At 60.5% G+C, this 24,236-nt stretch overlaps 1 protein-coding gene across 2 annotated transcripts; it reads left to right on the forward strand.

Moving 5' to 3' along the window:
• The first annotated feature begins 67 nt into the window (after positions 1-67).
• Positions 68-23,455, forward strand: UHMK1 (U2AF homology motif kinase 1). 2 transcript variants are annotated; one of them, XM_037034900.1, is made up of 8 exons: positions 68-502; positions 1,783-2,075; positions 2,551-2,742; positions 3,927-4,021; positions 7,707-7,783; positions 7,890-7,988; positions 10,073-10,161; positions 23,318-23,455. In XM_037034900.1, exons 1-8 carry the CDS (start codon positions 235-237, stop codon positions 23,339-23,341), a joined length of 1,137 nt encoding a protein of 378 aa, XP_036890795.1. In that variant the 5' UTR covers positions 68-234; the 3' UTR covers positions 23,342-23,455. The 2 variants fall into 2 exon arrangements, with proteins under 2 accessions (XP_036890795.1, XP_036890794.1); XM_037034899.1 differs by lacking the exon at positions 23,318-23,455 and adding an exon at positions 12,457-15,264 and having other exon boundaries at positions 69-502.
• The last annotated feature ends 781 nt before the right edge of the window (positions 23,456-24,236 follow it).

Raw genomic sequence — 24,236 nt, forward strand, 5'->3', positions numbered from 1 at the left:
GGGCTCCCGCCTCCTTCCAGCGCAGGCCGGGCTCTGGGTCCGCTTCCGGCTTCCGGCTACCGGCGGGGCGCGCGGCTTCCGGCGTCATGGCGGCCTGAGCCCGGCGGCGGCAGCAGCGGCGGCGGCGCGCGGTGGGCCTCTCCCTGCGGAGCGGCCGGCGGCTGCGATGTGACCCGCGGGCGCGGCCGGCTGCGGGGCTTCGCGTCAGCGCCGCGTCGCCCTCAGTCCGCGCGGATGGCGGGGTCCGGCTGCGCGTGGGGCGCCGAGCCGCCGCGCTTCCTGGAGGCCTTCGGGCGGCTGTGGCAGGTGCAGAGCCGCCTGGGCAGCGGGTCCTCGGCGTCGGTGTACCGGGTGCGCTGCTGTGGCACCCCCGGCTCGCCCCCCGGCGCGCTCAAGCAGTTCCTGCCGCCCGGCGCCTCCGGGGCCGCCGCCTCGGCCGCGGAGTACGGCTTCCGCAAGGAGCGCGCGGCGCTGGAGCAGCTGCAGGGCCACCGCAACATCGGTGAGGGCGGCGGGCGGGTCCTCCGCGCGGCCGGGGAACTGGAGCGGGTGCGGGGCGGGCGGGGAGCGCAGGTGCCCGGCCCCGGGACGCAGCCGCGCCTTGGCTGTGTCGTCTGGACTCGCGTGGAAATTTTTAGCCTCTGCAAGGCAGTGGGAAGCGGGCCCTTCTGCTCGGCTGGTAACGCCGGCAGGCGCTGCTGGAGCCGCAGGTAGTCTGGCCTGGCGAGACGTGACTCAGTGTTTCACAGGGGCCCTTGTGGAAGTGTGACGGCCGCGCAGCTGGTGCGCTCACAGTTCTGGTTCCGACACTCAGACTGTGAGGTCTGAGCTGATCCCTGATGATGGACCGACGGCAGCGGCCCCCGTTGTCCCCCGGCACCCGCCCCCCCCCCCCGCCCCGTTCTGGCTCTGCCGAATCCCCGCTTGCTGCCTGGGCAGCATCGTGGAAGATGGGCCTTCGGTATCTTGCCGTTTTGGAGCCCTGAACACTAGGGTGTTTTTTGTTTGCTTGTTTTAAGCTACACTTTCGACGTAGCCGCGCTGTTTAAGGGGGACATTTTTGCAGTTTTGCAGGCCTAAGGACTCGTTGAGTCTCCGAAAGATTAGACGTGTCTTCAAAAGGCACGCTCCCTTTTAATATTGAGATAATCGAGTGCTGTTTTGGGTCAGGAGCCAATGTTCAATTTTTGTTTTTCCACATTGAGTAGAAAAATACTACTCATTCATCTTGAGTAGTAGGTAATATTTGGGTTTTTACTTTTAGGAAACTTGTTTATTGATTTTAGAGAGAGAGGGGAACATTGATTTGTTGTCCCACTTATCGAAGCCTCATTGGTTGACCACTGCCTGTGCTCCGACTGGGGGTGGAACCTGCAACGGAAGATCAGATGATGCTCTGACCCACTGAGCTACTTGTCCAGGGCTGGATTTTTTATTTTTATTTTTTAATTTTAATTTTGCTCATCCTTGCTGGGCACCCTCAGTGCACATTCATCCACCACGAGTGTTTGGTGAAACAGGTTGAATTATTGTGCCACATGTATTATCTTTGAATAGTAACCAGCTGCTGAAGGTCGTCTCATCTTGTTTTATTAAAATGACCCAGTGACCCAAAAATCTTCCTCGTGGGAAAAATAAGTTGCAATGGGAGCTTCCTCGCTCATCAGAGTTATTCTTCGGTAGACTGTCCCAAGGTTGCGCCCTGCAGTCAGTCACCTGCTTCAGTGGTGCCTCACTTGCCCTGGGTCTGACTCCTGAGGAGTGCCGTTCGTCTCTCCCCAGTGACTCTGTACGGGGTGTTCACCATCCACTTCTCCCCAAACGTGCCGTCCCGCTGTCTGTTGCTGGAGCTCCTGGACGTCAGCGTGTCGGAGCTGCTCCTGTACTCCAGCCACCAGGGCTGCTCCCTGTGGGTGATCCAGCACTGCGCTCGGGACGTGCTGGAGGCCCTCGCCTTCCTTCACCGTGAGGGCTACGTCCACGCCGACCTCAAACCTCGGAACATCCTATGGAGCGCGGAGAGCGAGTGTTTCAAGCTCATTGATTTTGGCCTGAGCTTCAAAGAGGGCAATCAGGTAAGAAGTGCTCCGTCCACTTCAGGGTCTAAGGCGGGTGTTGTAAAGAGTAGAAGCAGTTTAGTGGGGGCTTATGGTCTGTTTGTAACTGTGATTCTGGACTCCTGGGGGTGAAGCCGATGGAAAGTTCATGGCCAGCATGTATTTGGTCAGGGAGTGGGGCCAGTGAAGTATGAAGGGGCCTGAAACTGTCAGGAGTGACTCCCCTGCAGGGCACTCTTTTTTTCTTTGCTGAACAGAGTCCTTGTTTATTAGCAGTGTCTCCAAGGCAAGAGACTAAGGAAGTCTCTTTGCAGGAGCTGCCTGGAAAGTGTGCGGCTGGGCCGTGAGACCTGCCCAGTTGAGGAGCTGGGGAAGGAGGGTGGCTGAGGGCAGGGCGTCCTGGCATTTGGTGGGCAGGGAATACAGTGCAGAGGTGGACGGATGGACAGCGAGCTGTTCTTCACTGGGTGCAGTGTTCCCTCATCTCCTTTAGGATGTGAAGTACATTCAGACAGACGGGTACCGGGCTCCGGAAGCCGAGCTGCAGAACTGCCTGGCCCAGGCCGGGCTGCAGAGCGAAGCAGAGTGCACCTCGGCCGTGGACCTGTGGAGCCTTGGGATCATCCTGCTGGAGATGTTCTCGGGAGTGAAGCTGAAGCACACGGTCAGATCTCAGGAATGGAAGGTAACGGGCACCAGAGGTTCCCTCAGGGTCCCTGGCCCGGGCCCAGCGTCGCGTCGCAGCCTGAGATTCTCACGAGCGCTCTGCCTCAGGCGCCGCCTCCTGCGTGGGTGGGTGCTGCCCGGCCCCTCCCGCCCAGGCTGCAACTGCACGGCTCAGCGTCCCACCCCGCTCCTGGGCTGGGGCCTGGCCTGGAGTCGGAGCAAGGACGTGGGATTTTTCCCCAGGAAGTGAAACTAATTTCTTTCGTCTAGAAATTTAGTTATGCTACTTCCTAAAATGCTAATAGTGCGAGAGTACATGGTCAGGTGAATGATACTCCACATTATGCTCACAGTTTGTGCGTACCGTTGGAAGGTTCTCCCAACGGTTCTGTGAAAACAGCGAGTGAGGGTGTAGGTCCCTCCATTCGGGGAACCAGAGGCTCGGGTGCGGAAAACCCCTTGCCCTGGGACACACAACTGCCCCTCCCCCCTGCCTTGGGCTCCGCCCACAGCTCTGCACCCGCCCCCTTTGTGATGCGCATGCGCCTTCTGGTGTAGCACCTGCTCTGGCAGTTCGGCCTCTGAGCTCTGAACCTCTGTACCCGCGGACCAGCAGGGAGCTTCCAGTCGGTCCCTGCATAGTTAGGGTCTTTGTTTGCAAACACCCCTTGGGGCTTGCATTTGGCGGTGGCCGTGGCAGGCCTCAGGCTGGAGGTTTGAGAACACAGCGCTGAGGAGTCACCAGTTGTGATGATGAGTGTGGAGTGTGGCTGTCAGTGCCCGTGCAGAGCGCTGCAGTGGCCTGGTGGGGGTGCCAGGTGCTCACCTTTGGTACAGAAGCACAGCCGTGCGAGGGGGATTGGTGTCCTTCTTTGTCCCTGGTGCCCCAGACACTTGGGCCAGTGCTGGTCTCTGCTGCCCCCGTGCGTTGGCCCCGACCATCTGAGCCCCTGGGATGGCGAGTGCTCAGGCCCGAGTGGGCAGCGCTGGGTGGTGGGCAGGCCTTGTGTGGCGAGAAGCGCAGGGCCCGGCACTGAGGACCCAGGACCTGCATGTGACTGACCACCCCCGGTTCCCTCCCTTCAGAGCGCTCGGTCGGGGGAGGCGGGTTCCTGTGGCGTCTCACAGGACACCAGTGCCTGGCCCTCAGGAAACAGTGACTGAATCGAGTCACCAAAGGAAGACTTCTCTCCCTCTCGCTAGGCCAACAGCTCTGCCATCATTGATCACATGTTTGCCAGCAAAGCGGTGGTGAATGCCGCCATCCCAGCCTACCACCTCCGAGACCTCATCAAAAGGTACGGCTGCGCCCTTCCCCCAGCTCTCACTGAACGGATGCTCCTGCTTCTGACCCTGCAGTTCTCCCGGTTGCTTTTTACTTGCAGTAATTGTAGATTCACAGGAACTGGGGAAGTGCTGCCAAGAGGCCGAGCCTGGCGCCGCCTCTCGTCCCACATCGTTGTGTGTGACAGAGGAAACAAGCAGCCGTTGGCGTCTGGACTGGACGCCACGTGGGGCGTTTCACACTGAGAAGGGGCCGTGCACAGCCACGGACGGGCTCTGTGCAGCTGGAACCGTTGTGGTGTGTGTTGGCTGTGGCTTTCTAAAAATGGGGGAAAACTACATGATGGATTCTTGGGAGGAGAGAGGGCCGACAGAGAAGCATCAGCGTGCAGCTGCCTTTCTTGCACCCCCCATTGGAGCCCTGGCCCTCGACCCAGTGGCCTTCTGGTTCGCTGGCCGGCACTCAACCGCCGAGCCACACCAGCCAGAGCTGAAGTAATCGCTCTTCCTCTTACACAATTAATGCAAAGTTTGGAAGCCATAGGAAGTTGTGATGAGGAAGATACAAATTATAACCCCTTTCTCCTGTTAGCACTTGGCATGCTTCTCCTCAGGGCTCTTCTGTGTCTCCGGCAGCGTGTCAGCCACGTTGTTCGGACTGCAGTTTGTGCGGCAGCACAGACCCTGAGCACAGCTGTGCCGCTCCTTGGACCTGGGATGCGCCGTGTCCACTGCTCGGGTCAAGAAGTGGAGCGGCACGGTCGCCCCTTCTCTCTCCCTGACAGTAACTGCTGTGAACCCCCTGCTGGTCCCCGCTCGCTTTCAGTGCAGGCCATCGCCCAGGTGCGTGTGCCCGCACACCACGGCGGAGAGCTGCTCCTCCGAAGGGGAGAGTCCCCGTGGAACCTCCAGTCTGCTGCCCCTGCCGCGCTTGTGGGTTGGACCGCCCGGTCAGCAGAGCTGCCCGCAGCAGGAACCCCGCAGCGTGTGCACACGGTGTGGCCGGACATGGGGCTCTGCCTGCGCGTTGCACGGGGAGGCCAGGGGCTTCCGAGAGCTGTCCGCAGGACTGGGCAGCGCGGTGCTGCTCGCGGGAGGGCGGTGGCCCTCTCTGCCTTCTGCATCAGCACTCGTCAGGGCCGCGGGCGGGACAGTTGTCATCTGTCATTTGGCCTTCGCTGGGTTGACCAGACACAAAAGAAGGTGGGTTCTCTCTGGTTCCTGGTGTTTGAAAAGCATGGACGCCCTGCCCTCCTCCAAAAGGGACCACGTCCCCCGGAAGGTGAAAGACTCCTGTGAACCGGGGTCAAGCGTGGCCGATGTGTGTCTGAGAGCCTGATGTGTCTGGCCCGCTGCCACTCTGGTCGGAGCTGCCTGTCCGCTGCAGACCCCTGTCCCGGCCCGGCAGCGTCCTTGCTGTCAGTGGTGGCCATGCTTGGGCACTTGTCACCCTTCCTGCCCAGACCCGGTCACCACGGGCTCTCCAGGAAGCCTCCTCTCAGGAGGAGGCAGCATTGGGCTGTCACAGGCTGGGTGTCAGGGCAGTAGTCCCCACAGGTGGTTGCTGCCACTGGCTCTTTCAAGGGGATGGAGGTCATGCTGCGTCCCCCAGTGCAGACTTGGGGCCACCGGTCATGTTCTCCGTTTACGCCCGCAGCTTTCCTCTGTGCCGGGGGTCCTGGCTGGGAGCGTGGAGGGGGCCTGCAGAAACGAGACCCCTCCTCGCTCATCACTGCCTCCCACAGCGCGTCCGAGCAGCCGCCTTGGGACAGCCGTGCTCCGGCCACGTGGCTGACCGCAGCGCTGTCTGCGCGCTTCCCTGTCCTCCCCCGTCCGAGCCGGGGCTGTGCCACTGCACCCCGCTCCCTCTGCCCTGACGCCGTCGTCTGACCGCCGCTGCTCTCGGGCCTGGCCCTTGTGTCCCGACTCTGGTCAGGGCAGGCGCTGTGGCTTCTCCGCTCTGGCTCACAGAGCAGTAGTGGCTTGTTCTCACACGTCCCCACCTGTCCCCGAGTGTCTCAGACACGCTGCTGCGGGAAGGGCGGAGGGCCTGCTCGTCCTTCTGTCAGCCATCTCCCCACTGTGGGCCGCCGGGGCCTTTGACTGCTTAGTCAGGGGCACTTGCTACATGAAAATGGCAGGTGGAGGTGCCAACAGCCAGCACGGCTGTGGCCGCCCACTGGGAAGGAATCTAAACCATACCTGTAGTTTTCGTCAGATCAGCCAAAAATGGAGTCTTTGGGTGTGCTGCGGAATTTTGGCAGTTCATGCTGCCACGCGATGAAAAAGGTTGAAAGTATTTGCTTCATATTAAGAGTCACTTGGTCTTTTTATCTAGACGGCCAAAGGATTTTGTCTTTCATAGAGTCCCGTGACTACCAAATACCTCTTGGTCTTGGTGGTTTGGGGTTGGCGCTGCCAGACCCTCCCAGGCGCCTCGGGAAACCCCAGCTGGGCCGGCCCCGCCCCGCATCTCTCCTCCAGGGCTCCTACTTTCTCTTGAATCTTTATATCTGTTTCTTTTTGATTTTTAAAAATTTTCTTCCTTGCCTTCTGTTCAACACACGATGTCTTATGTTTATTCATTTTTTAACCTTTTAGTTACTTTGTGGAACGGCTTCTGTTTCTAGCTCTTACCCAGGCTCTGTCCTCTAAAAATGGCTTTGGCGAGCGATCGGTGAACCGGGCAGCGCCCCGCAGCCCCAAGAAGGGCGCTTCCTGTGCACCTCGTTTTTGCGTGGAGCCAGCTCACTTACGTTTGTAGCGGAAAGTGGAGCTGAGGTTGCCCTCCGTGGTTTGCAGGGCTCCTCCTGTTGCTGTTTCTGTGTGACGTTGGCCAGAAACAACTCTTCACTTCTCCTGAGATCTGTTTCCTCGCTCCCCGACCTTTTTCCTGCTCTCTCCCTTTCTCTCTTCCTCTGTCTTGCCCCCCCACCTTCCTGCTCAGTGTGGATTCTGGTCCCAAGATTTCTCTTTTCTGCGGGACTGTGCCCGGGAAGGGAGCTTCAGCTGGTCAGCTGTAAGGGGTCCTAGGGCTGGCCCCAGCTGGACAGCGCGGTTGGTCAGAGCCTCCCCATACACAAGTCTGTGAGTTCGATCCTCCGTCGGGGCAGGTACACGCATCAACCAGTGAACGCATCGATAACTGAAACCACAAACCCGGTGTTTCTCTGTCTCTCTGCACTAAAGTCAGAGTTAAAGAGACACCCTGCAGCCTGGTCGCCCGCCCCTCCCCCTTGCGACCCGCAGGGACGCTCACCTCAGCCTGGAGCCCGGAGGGGCAGCCCCCGCAGCGTGAGCTGCCGGTCCCAGTTGGCTTGTCCTGCCCCTCGCTGAGGACCTGCTGGCTGTGCTGGGCTGCTCTTTTGTCCGGTTCAGCAGCTCAGTCTGTGTGTCCGTGCTTCCCCCAGAGGGGTCCTTGGGGTGCAGGTCTGGCTGCTGGGGCAGTTGTCCCTCCCCTTGTGTTTCCGCGGGTGTCATGGTTACCCAGCTCTGTAGACGCTGGCCTTGCGCATGTGAGTCTGCTGCGTGGGTGTTCATGGAGGCGCTGCTGCGTTTCGTAGACAAGCGACGGGCAGGTCTCGCTGGGCAGTCAGTGCTGTGCCCAACGCTGGCTTTGTTTTCTGAGAGGCCGCGGTCGCACGGCCGGGCAGTGACGCGGAGCCTCTCTGAGCCCGTCTGTGCCCGTCTGTGCCGCAGCATGCTCCAGGAGGACCCGCGCCGGCGAGCGCCCGCCGAGGCCGCGCTCGGCAGCCCGTTCTTCAGCATCCCGTTCGGTGAGTGGCCTGCGGCTCCCGGCGCGTCCTGGGTCCCGGCTGCCCTGCCCGATGCGCATCGGCCTGTCTGGGGAGCTCCCCCTGACGGCATGTCCGACCCCCGCAGCCCCCCACATGGAAGACCTGGTGATGCTCCCCACCCCGGTGCTGAGGCTGCTCAACGTGCTGGACGGCGACTACCTGGAGAGCGAGGAGGGGTATGAAGGTCAGTGCTGCCCTGCGGCCCCCGCGTCTGCCTCGCACGCTGTGCCAGCCCCCGCAGCACGCCCCCCATGCGGAGAGGGGACCCGGGTCTCCAGTTACATCCCCCAGCATCCACAGGCCTAGCCCTGTGCCTGCTGTGATAGCGTTTGGGGTCGGCACCAGTTTCAGGCAGTCCGAAGGCAGGGTGACAGGCAGAAGGGCGGGTGCGAGGAACCGGGGTCTGGACTGAGCGGCACCTGAGCCCCTCGGTCACTGGCTGGGGCTGGGGAGAGAGGGGCACAGGGTGAGGGCGGGCGTGGTGTTCACCGCGCGGCATTGGTAGGTTCCACTGCGTCTGAAGGTATTTACGGGGGGGCAGTCAGCCTAGTGTGTTTAGGGTTCAGGTTCTGGCCCAGAGGTAACAGCGCGAGAGCGTCAGGTGCACAGAGCTTTGCGTCAGACACAGCTTGGTGCCTGCCCTTTGCTGGGTGTGAGGGGCCATTCCAGATGCCAGGTCGTAGAGTGACAGCTGGCCTCATGCTGTCCTGAGTGTCTGGTAGCTTGGAGGTGAGCGGACTCACCAGGACGGAGCAGAGAAATCGCCTCCTCAAGGCTCGGTGTTTTCTTTGTGAGGACCAGACCCTTACACACAGGGCTCACCTCACTGCACTGTCTGCTGTGTGTGCACATCATTTTACGTCCCTGGGCTTTGCCTGGTTACCTGATAAATGAGACAAGGTCATTTCGTGGCATCTGTGACAGTTGCTAGCTTCTGCCTCCGCCACTTTTCAGGACGCCTGTTCATCTGAAACTGGCCGTGCCCGTGGCTGTGTCTCTGGCTCCTGATGTGTTTGTCCGGGCACAGGGCAGGCCTGGTGCCCGCATGAACCTCAGGGAGGCTCTGCTCTCGGCTGCCTGTCTTGCTGTGTGACACTGTTTTTCCTCCTAAGCACACTGAGCGTTTAAATGCTGTTTGAGTGTAGGCGTCAGATCTTAGTGTTTAAGAGTCTCACGCAAATGCCTTTGTTCTGATTAGAAGGTCATTGTGAAATTACATCAGATGAGGTAAGTTTGCTTGGTTAGAAATCGCGGGTGGGGGTGGCTGCCTTGTGACCTCGGTGGGGATGGGTGGGGAGGTGAGACTCCAACCTTCTGCTTTAGAGCAAAGTGCACTCTTGGCCAAGTGAGGGCTGTGACGCCCAAACAACCAGCGAAGCGGGGGAAGGCTGAGACAGGGACAGGAGAGCGGGGTGGGGGGGGAGTGGAGGGGGCAGATGAGTGGGAAGAGAGGAAACAGACAACTTAAAAAACCATGGGGGATTTTTAAAAACAATATATCTGGAACCAAAAGGCCTCCTACAAGTTTACCACAGAACTCAGAAGCAGTAAAATGGTAATTCAGCAAACTTGACACTGACAAAACCACTATAAAAAGATGAAGAGACAGGTAACCATCTTGGAAAAAAACCGTCCCAGCCTTTAGCAGGGCCAGGCCCGCGTAGACTGGCCCAGGGGGTGGTGCGTGAGGGACGCCACCAGGCCCTCCGCAGCAGGGGTGCCCGGAGCAGCTCCACAGGAGTCTCACTCTCGCCTGTGGAGATGCTGACTCCCCTGTGCTGCGCAGTGTGTGACCCGCCACACTGGCGGCAAGGATGTGCCTGGTGGCACTGTAGGTGTGGTGCAGAGGACACGTTGTCAGGGCCCCTGTTGAGCGCTGGCCGACGTCGGCGAGCCTCCACGAAAGGCACGTTGGCCAGTTCGGATCCCAGAGAGGCAGCTTAGACACGCGCGGGGAGGCGAGGCCTCTGCCCCGCGAGCCCGTCACGCTCTTGTGGGTGACGGTACCGCACAGCGGTCGGACAGCGGGAGGTTCAGGTGTCGCGCTCTGGGGGTTTGGGTTTTCGATGTTTGGATGCATCAGCTACGCAGTGTTGAAACAGAGAAGAAAACTTGGGGTGCATTGAATTTGTAGGGTGCGTGAGCCGTTTTCAAAGGTGCAGGAAATGGCGTCCTAGTCTGGGCGTGGACGCCGAACTCTGGCGACACGCAGCTGTGAGTGACAGTCTTGCTAACCCCGGCCCGGCGTGGCTGTGTTTGTGTCCCCAGATGCTGTGGAGGACGTGAGGGAGGAGTGCCAGAAGTTCGGGCCTGTGGTGTCCCTGCTGGTCCCCAAGGAGAGCCCTGGCCGTGGACAGGTGAGCGGGCATCCTCGGGGCTGGGACTCGCTGCAGGCTGCCCCCGGTCTTCGGAGAGGGGCACGCACTGTGGGGACTGGACGCCGCCCTTGGGGAGGCTGTGTGCGCACTCCTCCCGGAGCTCTGTGCTGTGGGAGCGTTGGCGTTTGTCTTGGACAGAGGGCCCCTCCACTTGCAAGTCACTGTCGGCAGCAGCGGCTGCGACGGACGGGAGCTCTGGTGTGGCTCAGGTTCAGCTGCAGAGGCAGCCTGGCCCCATTCTGCTCCGACGAGGGCGAGTCTCCCTCCATGACTGGCACTGGCTGAAACCGGATCGAGGGCTCCTCCTGGAGCTGCGGCTCTGAGTTGGAGTCTGCGACAGAGAAACCTTCCTCTGGCGTCAGTGTTTCCATTTGTGGGAGCGCAGAGTGAGTTTCACTGGCCCAGGGTTCCCCAGCCTCTGCGCCCTGGCCCTGTGCTGTGGGCGCCCCCTGCTGGGCTGGCTGGGCGTTGCAGGGAGCTCAGTGGCAGGCCCCCGGCCCCCATGCTGATGCCCTTCCCTGCCCTCAATGCTGAAGACCTGGGGGTCTGCAGAGGCTGCCAGGTGCCACCCCCGGCCCCTGTGGGGGAAACCTCCTCCAGTTACGGATTATTGTTTTGTCTCGGCTTGGTGTCGTGGGGGTTGGGGCGACTGAAGAGGAGTGAGGTTCCACTCTAGCTGAAGTGACAGTGACTGCCAGTCTAGACGGACCCTGTCCCCCTGCAGGGTCAGGAAGGCACCCAGCCCCTCGGGGCCATGTGCCCATCAGCTGTGCGACTTTGCCCCTGCAGTGTGCTCCCAGCGAGGGGAGACGGTAGGGTCAAGGACAAGGGCACTGGGTGCACAGAGCTGGGGGGGGAGGGGCTGTAGGAGCCTTGTGGTGGGTGGGGAGGGGACAGCCGCCTGAGGAAGGGGGTGCCAGGGCTGCATGTTCTGGCTGCTGGGAGTCAGCGGGACCTGAGTGGGTGGGGGTGGCAGGTGAGACCGTGGAGGTGTGGCCTGCGGGCTGGTCACATACCTCTGGTGGACGGCACAGTGTGGCCCTTCGGAAGTGCTTTTGTTTGGAGCTTCTGACCCTGTGGCTGAGAAGCTGTGAAGGCCCCTTTAGCAGTGGATGGCCGCCCCCTCTACCAGGAGCATGGGGGCCAAAAGTGGCCGTGGCATGGGTGAGGCAAAAGCAGCCTGTCCTCTCCGTTATGTGCAAATTCAGAAAGCACGGGCTTGGAGTCCTCCCTCAGCCTCCCAGAAGCTGTGCGGCAGGTGGGGGCGGGGCACCGGCTGGCACAGCGCTCAGCTCGCCTGCAAAGGGAGGTTCTATTCACAGTGCACTTGATGTTTGGGTCGAGGTCAGACCTGAATGGGCAGTCCCGCAGGAGCCTCAGGGCGAGGGGTGGAGGGGCACCGTGAGGTGTGCAGGTCGGGTGGGAGCTGAGTCCACAGGCTGGGCAGCCTGTCCTCTGTCCCAGCCTCCCTTGCGGCTCACTTCTTGGGTCCCTCGCCAGGCAGAGCAGGCCTGTGCTTGGAACTGCCTGGCTCTTCGTGCCCTGAGCACTGGACACTCCCTGTGGGGCCGGCTGTGCGTGGCCCACAGGGAGGAGGGGCCTACTGGACGGACCACCGGGCAGGGCCTCAGCAAGTCTGCTGTTAGTGGGGCATGCGAGGGGATGCCGAGAGCCTGGGGACTGGTTTTCTCGAACTGCCCGTTCTCGCCTCCGAGGGGAAGGCCCTGTGGGCCCGCAGCTTGGTCCCAGGGACACAGCAGGATGAGAGGCTGTGGTGGTCTGGTCCACAGGGGACAGGTCGCCGAGGTCGCATCACTTCTAGTCACTTCTCCTCCCTGTCACTTTGCTTTCAGTCAGTGAAAGGACTAGGAGGTTATTGTGCTGTGTCCTCTGCCTGTCTCTTTGGTGGGGATTCAAATACTCCGGAAAAGGGAGCCACCTCCCTTGCTATAGCACGGCTTCTGCGTCTTTTGTGTTTCTCCCCCTGATGTGCTGGCTGTCGCCGGGGTGTGCTCTCGGGCTGGTGGCCCGCACTGCCTGGCAGCCCTGCCTGACCTGGCAGGGAGAGGCTGTCCGTGGTCACCCGCGGGTTGCTGGTTCCGGAACCGGCTGCGTTCTAAGGACGGGCTCTGAACTGTACCGGCCTCAAGCGCGTCCGCGGACGGCAGCCCCAGCGCCTGCAGGGAGGCTGTGGAGACTCGAGGGGATGTGGGCAGGAGCGCTGTCCCCAGGCCGCGGGGTGGAGACAAGTCACCCTGTTTTCTCCCCTTCTAGGTCTTCGTTGAGTATGCGAACGCCGGCGACTCCAAAGCGGCTCAGAAGCTGCTGACGGGGAGGACGTTCGACGGGAAGTTCGTGGTGGCCACGTTCTACCCGCTGAGCGCCTACCGGAGGGGGTACCTCTACCAGACTCTGCTGTGACCAGCGGCCCTGGGACGCGTCCCCGCACCCCTCCGCGTTTCCCGGGTTACCGCCTCCTCGCCCTCGTGTAGCAGCACCCCTCGCCGGGCGGGGGGGTGCTACTTTGTACATTTGTGTCACCTGGGCAGGTGCAGGCGCCGGAAAGCACCGGCTGGCTGCCGTCCCAGGGGTCCCTTGCTGTGGGTGGTGCACGGGGTGGCTCTTGCAAGTGTGGCTCAGACCGCCGTTGTGGTGGGTGCTCGTGAGGCAGGGGTGGCTGCCGGGCTGCAGCCAGGGGCCTGGGGGCGCCCGCGCGGTGCTCCCGTGTCCACGTCCATTCCACCCAGGTGCTGGGTACGCGGTGTCCCCTTCTGTGTCCCACGCTGCACTGGGGATGCGTCAGGGAGTCCTGTGCCGAACGTTCCCTTAAAGAAACTGCAGTGAGCCTGTCTCCGTGCGTGTAAATTAAGGCTTTTAAGGTAGAAAGCTGGTGCTTGGTGTCGCACAGCTTGCTGTCTGGTGTGTTTACTCACGTGAGTGCAGGTGTGAGTCAGAGGAAAGTCAAGTGGGTCCTTCCACTGTGAGTCCTGTGAGCCGCTCAGCCCCATCCCCTCGTCCCTGCACTCATGTGAGTGCACTCAGGTGGTACACCTGTCAGAGGGCGTGGTGGGCGCGCCGAGGGCCGCCTGTGGGATGGACCTTGGGGAGGAGCTGGCGGGTCCAGACTGGGCTCCCGTCCCCTTCCCGCGCCGGCGCCAGACCCTGTGTGAGCCCCTTTCTGCTGAGTGTGCTGTGGTCATCGTTAGCTTTATCGCGGTGCAGTGTAGCCTGCTGTGATAGAAAACGGAAGTGGTCCGAAAAAGGAAGAACGGAATGTTCAGTGAAGGGAGGACAGCCAGAGACTGAGACTGTGGGCGACTTTGGGCTCTCCTGCTCCTGCTTCGCCCCCTCCCTCCCACCCCATCCGCTGCCCTGCCCTTCCTTCGCTGAGGACGAAGCTGGAGGGACGGTGTCCCACGTGGCCTGGTTTGGAGGGCAGGGCAGTTTGGGGGGGGTGTAGCTGTGCAGGTGAGAGGAAGGAAAGAGAGCCCCCATAGGGTGCTGGGCGTGAGGTCCTGCACACAGCTGGTCACAGGCTCCCTCCCACCTTGGGGGGATGGTTTTTAAGGGGTTAAAGTTCAGGAAATCTTTATAAAGCACTGATTATATGTACACAAAATAGGATACAGAGTATGGGTTTTTTCTTGTTTTCTTACCTAAGTGAAATTGCTATTTATTTACTTTTTCCCCCGAGGAAGCCAACTTTTATCTCTTTCCCTGCTGGCAGCCTCTTGCATGGGCTGCACGGTCCCGGAGAGCCCACACAGAGCCCCCACAGGAGAGGAGGGCCCCGCTGCCCTGCTGGTCCCACAGGGACTGCTCGACATTGTGGGGCCCACCAGCTGCCACGTGGCTTGGGGCCCCTCCTCACCGTTCATTGTTAGGGAGGTTCGGTGTGCGGGGGGCTGGCGTGTGAGTTGCCACAGGCCTGGGCCCAGGGGTACATTCCACAGCGAGCTCCCAGTGTGTGCCCATCTAGGGACAGCCAGGGCTTTTCGTGGGGCCCTTTCAGGGACTGATGAGCTGACTTGTTTGCAGATGCTGGTTTGGGAGGGTGTGACTAGTGTGACTGAGACCTTCATGCTCCTGGACCAGATGTGCAGGTGTGGCGAGGCTTCCACGGCACCTGGACACCAGGTCCTGCTGTGGGTCCTGATGGACGCGCAGCACAGGTGGATTTTTCTGAAGGGCGAGTGTTGTAAGTGAGCGTGTGGACCTCTCATTCCCCCGCCGCTGCTGCCTCCAGAAACCAGGCCCCGAGTGTGCTGCAGGTGGGCTTCCAGGCTCAGCGACGGAGGGGGCCGCGCACGCCCCGTGCTGGGGCCGACAGCGTTCTGCGTCTCCTCGCTGCTCTGTGCCCCCACCTGTGTGCGGTGGTTCACACTGTAGTTTCGTGGCAGAAGATGCCAACTAGACTTCAGGGGAGCGGAGGGAGTCCTTGTTGAGCCTAAGTAACCATTCACTGAGTTAAATATTCTATATTAAAGCCACAGAGTTGAAGAAAGATGCCTCTTGTGATTTAAATTATCTTACTCCTAACTCCTAGCCTGGTAACACCAAAGACGATACCTGTCGATTTCCTCTTGCTCTCATTATCACATGTTTAATCTGAGTGTCTTTCTTAAACCTCAGCCAAATGCTATCAAAGACACCGCTTTCATGGTTCTTCTGGGATGAAACACAGAGATTTAGGTCCTTTGAAGCTGCTAAACCCGGAAATTTCCGAGAGTCGGGCAAGGCAGTGAGGCCATGTCTCGGCCCCGACCCTTTGGGAAGGTGTGATCTCAGGTAGTGTTTCTCTTTTCAAGTCTGTGTCTGTGCCCCGCCCCCCCCAAAGTTTCTCTGTTGTTCGCGGTGTCCAGGTGCATTTTTGCCACACAAAGGCCTGTTCTCCTGTGGGCCGTTCTGGTGGTTGGAGACCTTCGAGGAGGGCAGCAGGTGGCGCCTTCCCTGCTGTGACGCTGGGAAGACAGTGGCGAGGGGCACCCGCCCTGGAGGTGGGAGAAGAACCCCAGACCCCCCGCAGCAGAGGCTGCGTTTCAGCCCTGGTGTCCTCCTGGGGGACCTCGGGCTGTGGCGGCTTCAGGACAAACCGGAGCTTGGCCGTCCATGAGCCCTGTGCGGCCTTCTCTCTGGCGCCCGGCCGCTGGGGCGCGACAGCCCCTGCTGGGTTCACAGGCGGCTCTAAAGGCCCGCGTTGCTGTGTCTCTGCCGCCTCTGAGCAGGTTTACCGAGGGGGGATGAACCCGGCCGCCTGGCCGCTGGGGCCTTCCTGGGATGGCCCCCACTCCCAGCCTCCGGGCTCCCAGCAGACGCAGGCGGCTGGCACTTGGCATTGTTTCCTCCTCGGGTCTCATGTGTGACTTTGTGACGCAAGGCCTGTCTCACAGAACTTCTTCAGTCATGCTGGGCGGTGCGACCTTTTTTTTTTGTCATTTAATGAAAATCAGCACCACAGTGACTGACAGCAGTTAGAACAGTTTGTTTCTGGGTGAAGGGGGGTGGTCAGGAACCTGGGCTGTCTTGTCATGCTGGGGGGCTATGTCTTGGGGTGGGGGGGCAGGCTTGTCACATTGCGGCCTAGTCTGTGGGCAGCAGAGGTTAGACTCAAGCAAGTGCCTTGTGACCCCTGGAAAACACGGACATTCCTTTGGGCAAGAGCTTCCCGGGTAACGACAGTCCGCTGCACCTCTGTCTTTTCTCAGGTGACCTTTGACTGGAGTCACAGGGTGAGAGTCCAGAACGCCCCAGTCGGCCTGTCTGTGTGTGTGAAGGGCTCAGTGTAATTTCCCAGACACCACGCTGGGTGGAGAGCCAGCGACCTGGCCGTCCGACGCTCCTGGATCTCTCCCCCTTTCCAGCATTAGGCTCCTTCTGGTCCTGTCACTCTGGCTCTCAGCTGTGACCTCTGAGTTTCCTGGGAAAGTGGTCACACACACAGCAGCCTGGGCCCTGCTGCGGCGCCAGGAGCCAGCGCGTCCCCTCCTGGGGGACGTCCCCTCCTGGGGGACGGCCGTCTTTCCCACGGGTCTGCCTCCGTGGCTGCTGCGGCATGAAGACCCAACCGCGCCTGGGGGGCCGGGGGGCTGACTGCCTCTCAGTCGCAGGGGAGCGTGGGTGTCCAGTTCCTGAGGTCCCTGGAAGGTGACGGATTCGGCCTGGTTTCATTTAGGGTTGGCTCCTCTCTACCCGTCCCCAGGGTGCACTGTCTGTCCCCTGTGGTTTTGTCTGGGTGGTGGTTCCAGTTGCACAGGGGTTCACATGGTGGTGGGCAGTTGACAAGCGCTAGGGGTGTTTAGAAGGAAGGCAGAACAACTCTGACTGTTCCTGCTGTTAGAAAAGGTTCAGGAAACCGTATTTGGTAGGTGGCCATGGGGGGGCCCGTGATTGAGGGAAGCAGTGCACCTCACCTTTGGTCCCCGAAGAGACGTGTCTGCTCCGTCCTCTGCGGCGTGCACTCCGGTGGCTGTTTGTCCTGCTGTTAGGAGGAGTCGAGTTTTGCGTTTGCCCTGTTCGCGCTCCTCCGAGCTGTGTCTGTGGCCCCATAAATGCTGGGATTCGTGGGCAACTTACCAAGTGACTACTGGCGTGGCGCGTCCCACGGAGCGGAGCCGCTGCCCGTGCCCTGAAGAAACCGTGGCCGTTCCCCAGCCACGTGTGTCCTGACCAGGCGTGGTGTCTGCACTTCAAGGCAAAGGGAGGCAGCGGAGCTTCTTTGCCTTAACGACCTTTCATCTTTTTGCAGAAAAGAGTTTATGTTGTTACACTACATAACCTTGTGTCTTTACAAAACCCTAAGGTTTTTACCTTGTGTGGTGAAAAGAAGCTGCGTTCTGGATAACAGGGAAAACCGAAACTGGAATTGTTTGTTGTTCTGCCCCTCTCTGGGAAGCCTGCGCCTTCCTCAGAGCCGTTTGTTGGTGAAAACTCTGGGCCCCGCAGGACCTTCTGGGCGCTGGTGATGCCCAGATGGTGCAGCCAGGTCCCGCAGCAGGGCGGGGCTTCTCCAGCAGGGCGAGGCTTCTCCAGCAGGGCGGGGCTTCTGCAGCAGGGCGGGGCTTCTCCAGCAGGGCTTCTCCAGCAGGGCCTCCTCTTTCTCCTTCGTTCCTCTGAGAGATGTTAAGAAATCTCGAGTTCCCACTGGTGCTCCCAGCTGCATCTGGCCTGGGGGCAGGTTTTCCCGGAGCCTGTCCAGTCTTCCTGGTCACCCCAGACCCAGCTGTGTGCACTCCATGGGCAGAGGGGGGCAGGGAAGGCTCGGCACTGCAACCGTGTCCCCTCCCCTAAGGGACCCCCTCCCCTAAGGGACCCCCCTCCCCGGATGGCCCCTTCCACCGACGCCCAGAACTGCCCGCACAGCTCAGGGCAGTGGTGCTGTCGGCTGCTGCGCTCTCCTTCCTGGTCCGACGTGTCGGCTGTTCCACAGCCCCTCGGGGCTGTCACGTGCTCCCTGCCGAGGTGTTTCCTCGAAGCCCTAAGTCTGGTTTCTAGTCAGGTCTTTAACATGCTTTTTCTTGCTGAGCAGCAGCGAACCTTTTCTTTGCACTTTCCGGAGCACGTAAGGAGCCCGAGTGCGTGCTGCGTGTGGCTTCTGAGGAGACACCTGTCCCCTCCATTGCCTCGTTCAGTCGGGCTGTGGACCGGCTCCCTGTAGGACGCACTGTCGACGCGCTTCCCGGGGTGTGTGTGTGTGTGTGTGTGTGTGTGATCCGGCAACACAATAAAGCTCACGCCTGAAGGAGCGGCTCTTTGTTTCTCCTCTTTCCACGTTTCGTGTAGTGTTGCGTCCACCTTGAAAAGCTATGCGTGCACGTGGTTCTCGCAACTTCCTCATCACGAAGACACCCGGGGCCTTCGTGTCCTTCGGGTCCTCTCGCTGCAGAGCAGGTGGCTGCGGGTCCCCGCCTTGGGTGGCTCCGCACACACAGCGGCCTTGGAGCGAAGCTGGCTGCCTCCTGGGACCTGTGGCGGGCACAGCATCGAGGACACACGTCCGAGCCTGAGCCTCCGCCCTCACATGCACGTGAGTGCGCGGCCTGGGAACCGCCTGCGTGGCCTTGGCACACAGGAGGGGGAGAGTGCGCAGCTGCGTCTTCCTAGTGACCTTTCCAAGGTGGCTCTCACGACAAGGGGGGCTGCGCTTTGGCTGAGGAGGAGGCCCACATGCAGGGCACAGGCTTGGTCCCCAGAGTGTCCCGACCTCGGCCGTCATTTGTGTTTACACCGGTGGACCGTGCATTGAACTGCTGAAACAGTTGCTTAAGAGGTTCACCGAGGCAGGACCGAGCCTGCGATGGCATGTCCTTAGCCCAGCAGGGATGAACCAGCTGGGGGCGGTGTCCGGAGCCCCGGGCGCCATGGGCTATGGGTGGGCGCCTGGGAGTCTCAGGCAGAGAGGCCTGCTCGTGGAGAGTTGGGAGGGTCCCCCGACAGCAGGGCACCGCCGCCTGAACCGGGTGGGCACGTGCCTCCTGTCTGCTTTTCCCTTGCTCCCTACGCCCCAAGGAAATACGCAAGTGTCCGTTTTTTCTGAGCATTGGAAAGGCGCAGGCCCCTGTGGACTTCGGCAGGACTGCCCTCTGACAGTGTCCGTGGCCCCTTCACGGCCGTGGGGACACAGCTGCCCACGGCACACGCGCAGCTTTCCTCAGTTGTCCTCATGTGTTCTGGGCCGTGTCCCTGCTGTGGACCCAGTCATGACTAGCATTTTTAAAGCATCAGTTGAGAATCATGGGTGTCCGTGTTGCACAGAACACAGCTCAGGAAGGACGAGCTTAGATCGCGTGTCCCAGTGTGTCCCTGTTGTCTACTGAATGTGAGGCTCCATTAGGTGTGGACCTCTCCTTGGGGGAAGTGGTGGTGACTGGGGTGCCTGTGTTGCCCTCGACGTCTCTGAGGTCACGGAGGACTGCACCCACAAACAGCAACGCTCGGGGAAGCCAGCTGTTGCCGGTGCGAGCCTTGGACCCCGAGTGCGTGTTCACCTGCCACCTGTGGCCAGAGCCACGGTGGGTGGTTAAAACTCTTGTTTCTAATTACAACGTTTTTTATAATCCCACACTCAACACAAATTTGGAAAAACGGTATTTTCTCTTTTTTTTTATGTCACTGTGGATTGGGGTGGGGGCGCAGGGAATTGGCATCTGTTTTGGGACCTAAACTCTAAGACAGTGTGTTGAGGGGGTAACTTTAAGAGGATGAGGAACCCTCTTAATTGGCAACTGTCCGCTGATCATTAATTTTAAAAACAAGCTAGTCCACAAAGTTCCACGACAGATATCTGGCACATGCCTGGAAGCGGTGCCAGACAAATCCCAGGCTGCCGCTGACTCAGTGCCAGGTCTGGTCCCCTGTGAGGCTGAAGCAAGAGGGGAGGCCAGGTCCTGAGCAGGCGGCCCCCCACCTAAGGGCCACAGGCCAGTCGTTGGTCTCTCCCGAAAGCGCAGAGGTTCTCACCCGTGCGTGGGGCCGGATGTGCGCGTGGAGATTCCCGACAACCCCATCACCGCCCATCACCGCCCATCACTGCCGCGTCCCGAGGTTCATCAGGAGTCTTGCAGACCTCAGACACACGTCCTGGTTTTGAGGTTGGCGCCAGTCCTGCTGCAGCCACACCAGGGGCTTGGTTCTGGTCCTTGGGAATAACAAGTCTGACTCCCCAGCAGCACCGAGTCAGTGCTTCTGTGGCTCGTCCTTCGTAGGTCCTTTCCCGTGAGCCCAAGGGACAGGGCCGCCCCCCACCCCCCACTGTATGGCCCACACAGGCCCAGCTGGCCCCTCCCCCATGGGCACCAGGCTTGCCTCAGACCTCCTCTGGCTGCCCCACCCACAGGGCCTCTGCCCCCTGTCCCTGTCCCTGTCCCTGTCCTGCCCAGAGCAGCGGTGCTGGCCGAGCCGGGCGGCCCCTCCAACGGATCCTGAGGCGAAGGCTGGGTGATGGCCACCCTGCGGCCCAGCCAGGCCTCCCGCCCCGTCGGGAGCCGGGAAGGGGAAAGGGTAGCCACCCAGGTCTCGTGTTTCTCCCCGACGGCGGCCCTGTGGGTGGTGCGGCGTCCCACTCTGCTGCGGCCTGGCGCCGTCAGCGGCTGCGGGAGCGTCTCAGCCCCTCGCTGCCTAGTGCGCTCTCTGCCAGCAGTTTGAATGCCCTCTGGCGCTCCAGTGGCACCCCAGGGCCAGTGCTGTCTCCTGGACCTGCCTGACCCGAAAAACCACCTGGGGTGCTGATTAAAAGCAGCTGCCAAGTTCCTCTGTGCCCCCCCGCACCCCCACTCAGTGTCTGCAGGAGAGCTGGCTACCTGGGGTTTCAGGGAGCATTCCGTGGCTGCTGCCCTTCCGGGCCGAGGTCTCCCCTCCACCCCTCGGGCCCTCTGCTAGACTTCCCTCACACTGGAGGGCACTTCTGTGTCCTCTCGCGGCAGTGGGGCCTTTCAGAGTGGCTGCCCTGCTGCGGTCACAGTGGAAGGACGTAGTACGGCAGGAACACCACACCATTTCTGCCCCGGCCATCAGGACGGCCATGAGGACACCGAGGGGGTCCCCTCCCCTCCCCCTTCTGAACCCCGTCCTGAACTTTGGAGGGAAAGTCAGCAGCAGGCGGGGCTCAGGAGGGTGCCGTCCCCGGGTAGGAGGGCCAGCCACACCACGGAGGAGGGCCACAACCCCGTGATGTCCCCCCACCAGTACAGGGCGTTCCCGGCTAAGCTCCCCAATGCCTGGTCCTGTTCCCAGAGGGGCAGGTCAGCTCTGCTCCTCAGCGGGTGAGGGAGGGAGGGAAAGTGAAGGCAGGCCAGGCCTCTGTGGCCCCTACGAGGGGCTCGGGTGGGACCATGTCCCCTGACACTGAGTCACGGGCTCCCAACTGAGTCACGGCCACACGTGTGGTCTGGTGACAGCAGGCGATGCCATCACCCCTGACCCAGGCTGCACCCCTGTTCTCTTGGCCCCTCAGAATGGCTGCCATGCACACGTCCGGGTGCCTGTCCACAGTTGGGACACAGCCGTCCCCACTCCTGTCCGAGGAAAGGGCGGAGTCGGCTGCGGGGCTGGCCCTGAGGTCAGTCCTGGTCTCTTGCAGCTGTTCCTTTCCCTGCCTCTTTTCAGGGCTGAGTTTCTCCCAGGGCCTTTGTGGACAGAGCACCAGGGCCACTTGCCCGCTTACCAAAGGCCACGTCACTAGGGTCTGAGACAGTGACGGCCAGACACCACCGTGGGTGTGAGAGTCACAGAGGCGCAGGAGGAAGAGATGGGCTGCGTGTGTGCGGCTCCCTCACGTGACTTCCATGACGTGCGCAAGCCGCTCCACTCAGCAGGCCGTGGTGCCCACACTCGTACCAGTCGTCACATGTACGTCGTGCGATGGTGGCTCAGCGCCGGCACCGGGGCCTGGTCCTCCTGATGGCCCGAGTCCCACTTCGAGTGGTCTGTGTGTTCCTCCACGTCCCTGGCCCTGTGGGTGTCCGACCGGGATTGAGGGAGAGAGCATCCCTAACGGCGGGGAATCCTGGCGAAGCCACAGCTTTTATTTCTCGCAAGTGGACGTGTGGAAAACTCGTTTCTACGTGCAAGAGTGGGAAGGGCGTCGACGAAATGCGTGGGCCCGAGAAGTTTGAGAAGCCTCTTTGGTTTTCCTTCTGTGTTACTGTTATCGGCTACTTCACTTGCTACGCTGTCGAGGGACAATGAACCGTGAACCGTATCTTCTTTTCTCTTTGCTGTTGTGGTCGAAAGTGAGTCCCGTGGCCGATTCCCGTGAAGTCACTCTGGTAAAGGTAACTGTCAGGCCGAGGGGGAGACTTCGGCGAGGTTTTTGTTCCGGGCTCTAACAGACCTTTTCCTTCCCTGGGGAATGAGCCCTTGTTCTGCTCACAGCCTGTGGCTGTGCCGCCAGGCCAGCGAGGGTTGGCACCTGGGATGGAAGCTCAGGGGGGTGGCGATGGCCGATTCGCAGACTGACTCACTGTCAGCAGGGGCACGGCCCGGTTTCTGGAGCCGTCTGTTGGACGTGCTGGGGGTGTGGCTGTACACCTGAAGCCCACAGCCCATCCCCAGAGGAGCCCGCTCTTAGGACATCAGTCTCCCTCTGACTGTGCGTTTCACAGTCGGCCTGCAGGAAGCGGCTGGGCGTTGTAGACACGCCCCGCGGGCACGACTGCACAGGCGGGCCGCAGCGCCGGGAAAATCCCAACGTCGTCCAGCCAGGTCCAGCAACCTGACCTGGGGCGCTGGTTTTGTTTTTCAAGGGCAGACAGAAATGCACGTGAGTGGACTCTGACTGTGACATCAGACCCCCTGCTGCCCAGGTTCAAAGGTCAGCCCCTCAAATTCCTGAGCAGCTGCAGCACAGCGTGTGGGCGGGTTCTCGGTCAAGGGCAAGTACAGTGACCAAGTCCAGTGACCGGCTCCAGGGCCACCGAGGAAGAGGGCGGGTGGCGGCCCCCTGCTGGGGAACACCAGATGCTGGATCTGCTCCAAGGAACTTGTGTTACAGACCAGGTTGTACCATCCTGTCCAGAGGCATCGCTGTAATGAAGCAGGCACGGTGTTAAACAATTCTACACGGGATTATTAACATCCTACATAGAGGCTCTGCACAGGAAACCAGGGGACCCCAACTGTGTCAGAGTTTTGGGGAGTCCACTGTAGAGTGCAAACACCTACAATCCTAAAGCTGCCTTTTGTAGCTCTAGATAGATTACATGTCTGGTTGCGGGGAGACGGGGCAGGGCAGCGGTTAGTGGGCCTTTGGGTAAAGTGAGTGCTCACAGGTCGTTTAATAGGGGGTTCTGGGGAGTGGGAGGGAGCTGATGTGTTCATTTCCGTCAGAAGGATTGACCCCGCCCTGGCTGGTGTGGCTCAGTGCATTGAGCGAAGCGCAGGGTCGCTGGTTTGATTCCCAGTCAGGGCACATGCCTGCATTTCGGGCCAGGTCCCCAGTGGGGGGCGCACCAGAGGCAACCACACAGTGATGTTTCTCTCCCTCCCTTTCTCCTTTCCCCTTTCTCTAAAAATAAATAAATAAAATCTTTTTTTTAAAAAAGGATTTATTCCAGTCCTGGGTGGTCTGTTTATATTTTATCACTTTTATTGTAACTTCTGGGAATACAGTTGAACTGAATTAATTCTTTTTTCTGTGTAGAGAAGATTCCAGAATCTGTTTTAAAAGCAGTCTTTACGGCCAAGATGAACTCAGTCGAGTCTGGGTGAAGTGCCAGCAAGGCCATGGGCTCCCGAGCAAACCCTGAATGTCCCGTCAAAGACTTGTGGGTGGGAAGTGAGCTCGGCACGGCCGGGTGCGGCTGCAGTGAGTCACGAGGCCCCTCCCGGCCCCTGGGTGCTCAGCAGGTGCCTCTGAACTATGATCCTTAGTAGGGGCGGTTTGCTGTGCAGGTCCCTGTGGCGATTCCCTTGCCTGCCTGCCTGCCTTCCCCTCTCCTCCCCTTCCTCCATCTTTCCCTCTCCTGTACATTCCAAATTTGAATGCTTGTAATATCTGTATAATGAAAAAAATCTAAGAAACATCTTTAAAAAAAACACCAAAGTGTCTGGCTTTTGAATTTTAGTCTTTCATCACAGAAAGGAAAGAGAAGGAACCTCCGGTCACAGTGGCCGCAGCTGGGGATTCTTGGTGCTGTTGCCGGGCAGCCAGACCTCCCAGCCGCCTCGTCCCTTTGGGGCCCGGTGCCCGGTGCCCGGTGGTGTGCTGGCTGGGACGTCAGCTGTCCGTCTCTGCCCCACATCCGAGGCGCACGGGTGGGAAAGGTGCTCTGGACAAGTTCGAAGTTCCGGATGGCCGGCATCTGGTGGACCCGGGCAGGACCTGGAGGACAGGGCATGGGGAGGGGACGGTCCCTGCCCGAGTTTTTGAGCAGCGAGAGAAGGAGCCCGGGAGGAGCAGAGCTCCTGGAAGCCTGCTGAGGCTCTGAGTGTGGCCCGGATGGGCGTCAGCCCAAGCAGGGCAGCCTGCTGGGAGGCGGCAGCTGTCACCCAGGTGGCAGGAGACACATTTCCTGTACGCTTCAAAGACAGAGCCCAGGGGGTTTCCCGAAAGGTGGATC

This window comes from Sturnira hondurensis, unplaced genomic scaffold (genome assembly GCF_014824575.4).
Source record: "Sturnira hondurensis isolate 20B ecotype Veracruz unplaced genomic scaffold, ASM1482457v3 Scaffold0022215, whole genome shotgun sequence".
NCBI classification, from domain to species: Eukaryota; Metazoa; Chordata; class Mammalia; order Chiroptera; family Phyllostomidae; genus Sturnira; species Sturnira hondurensis.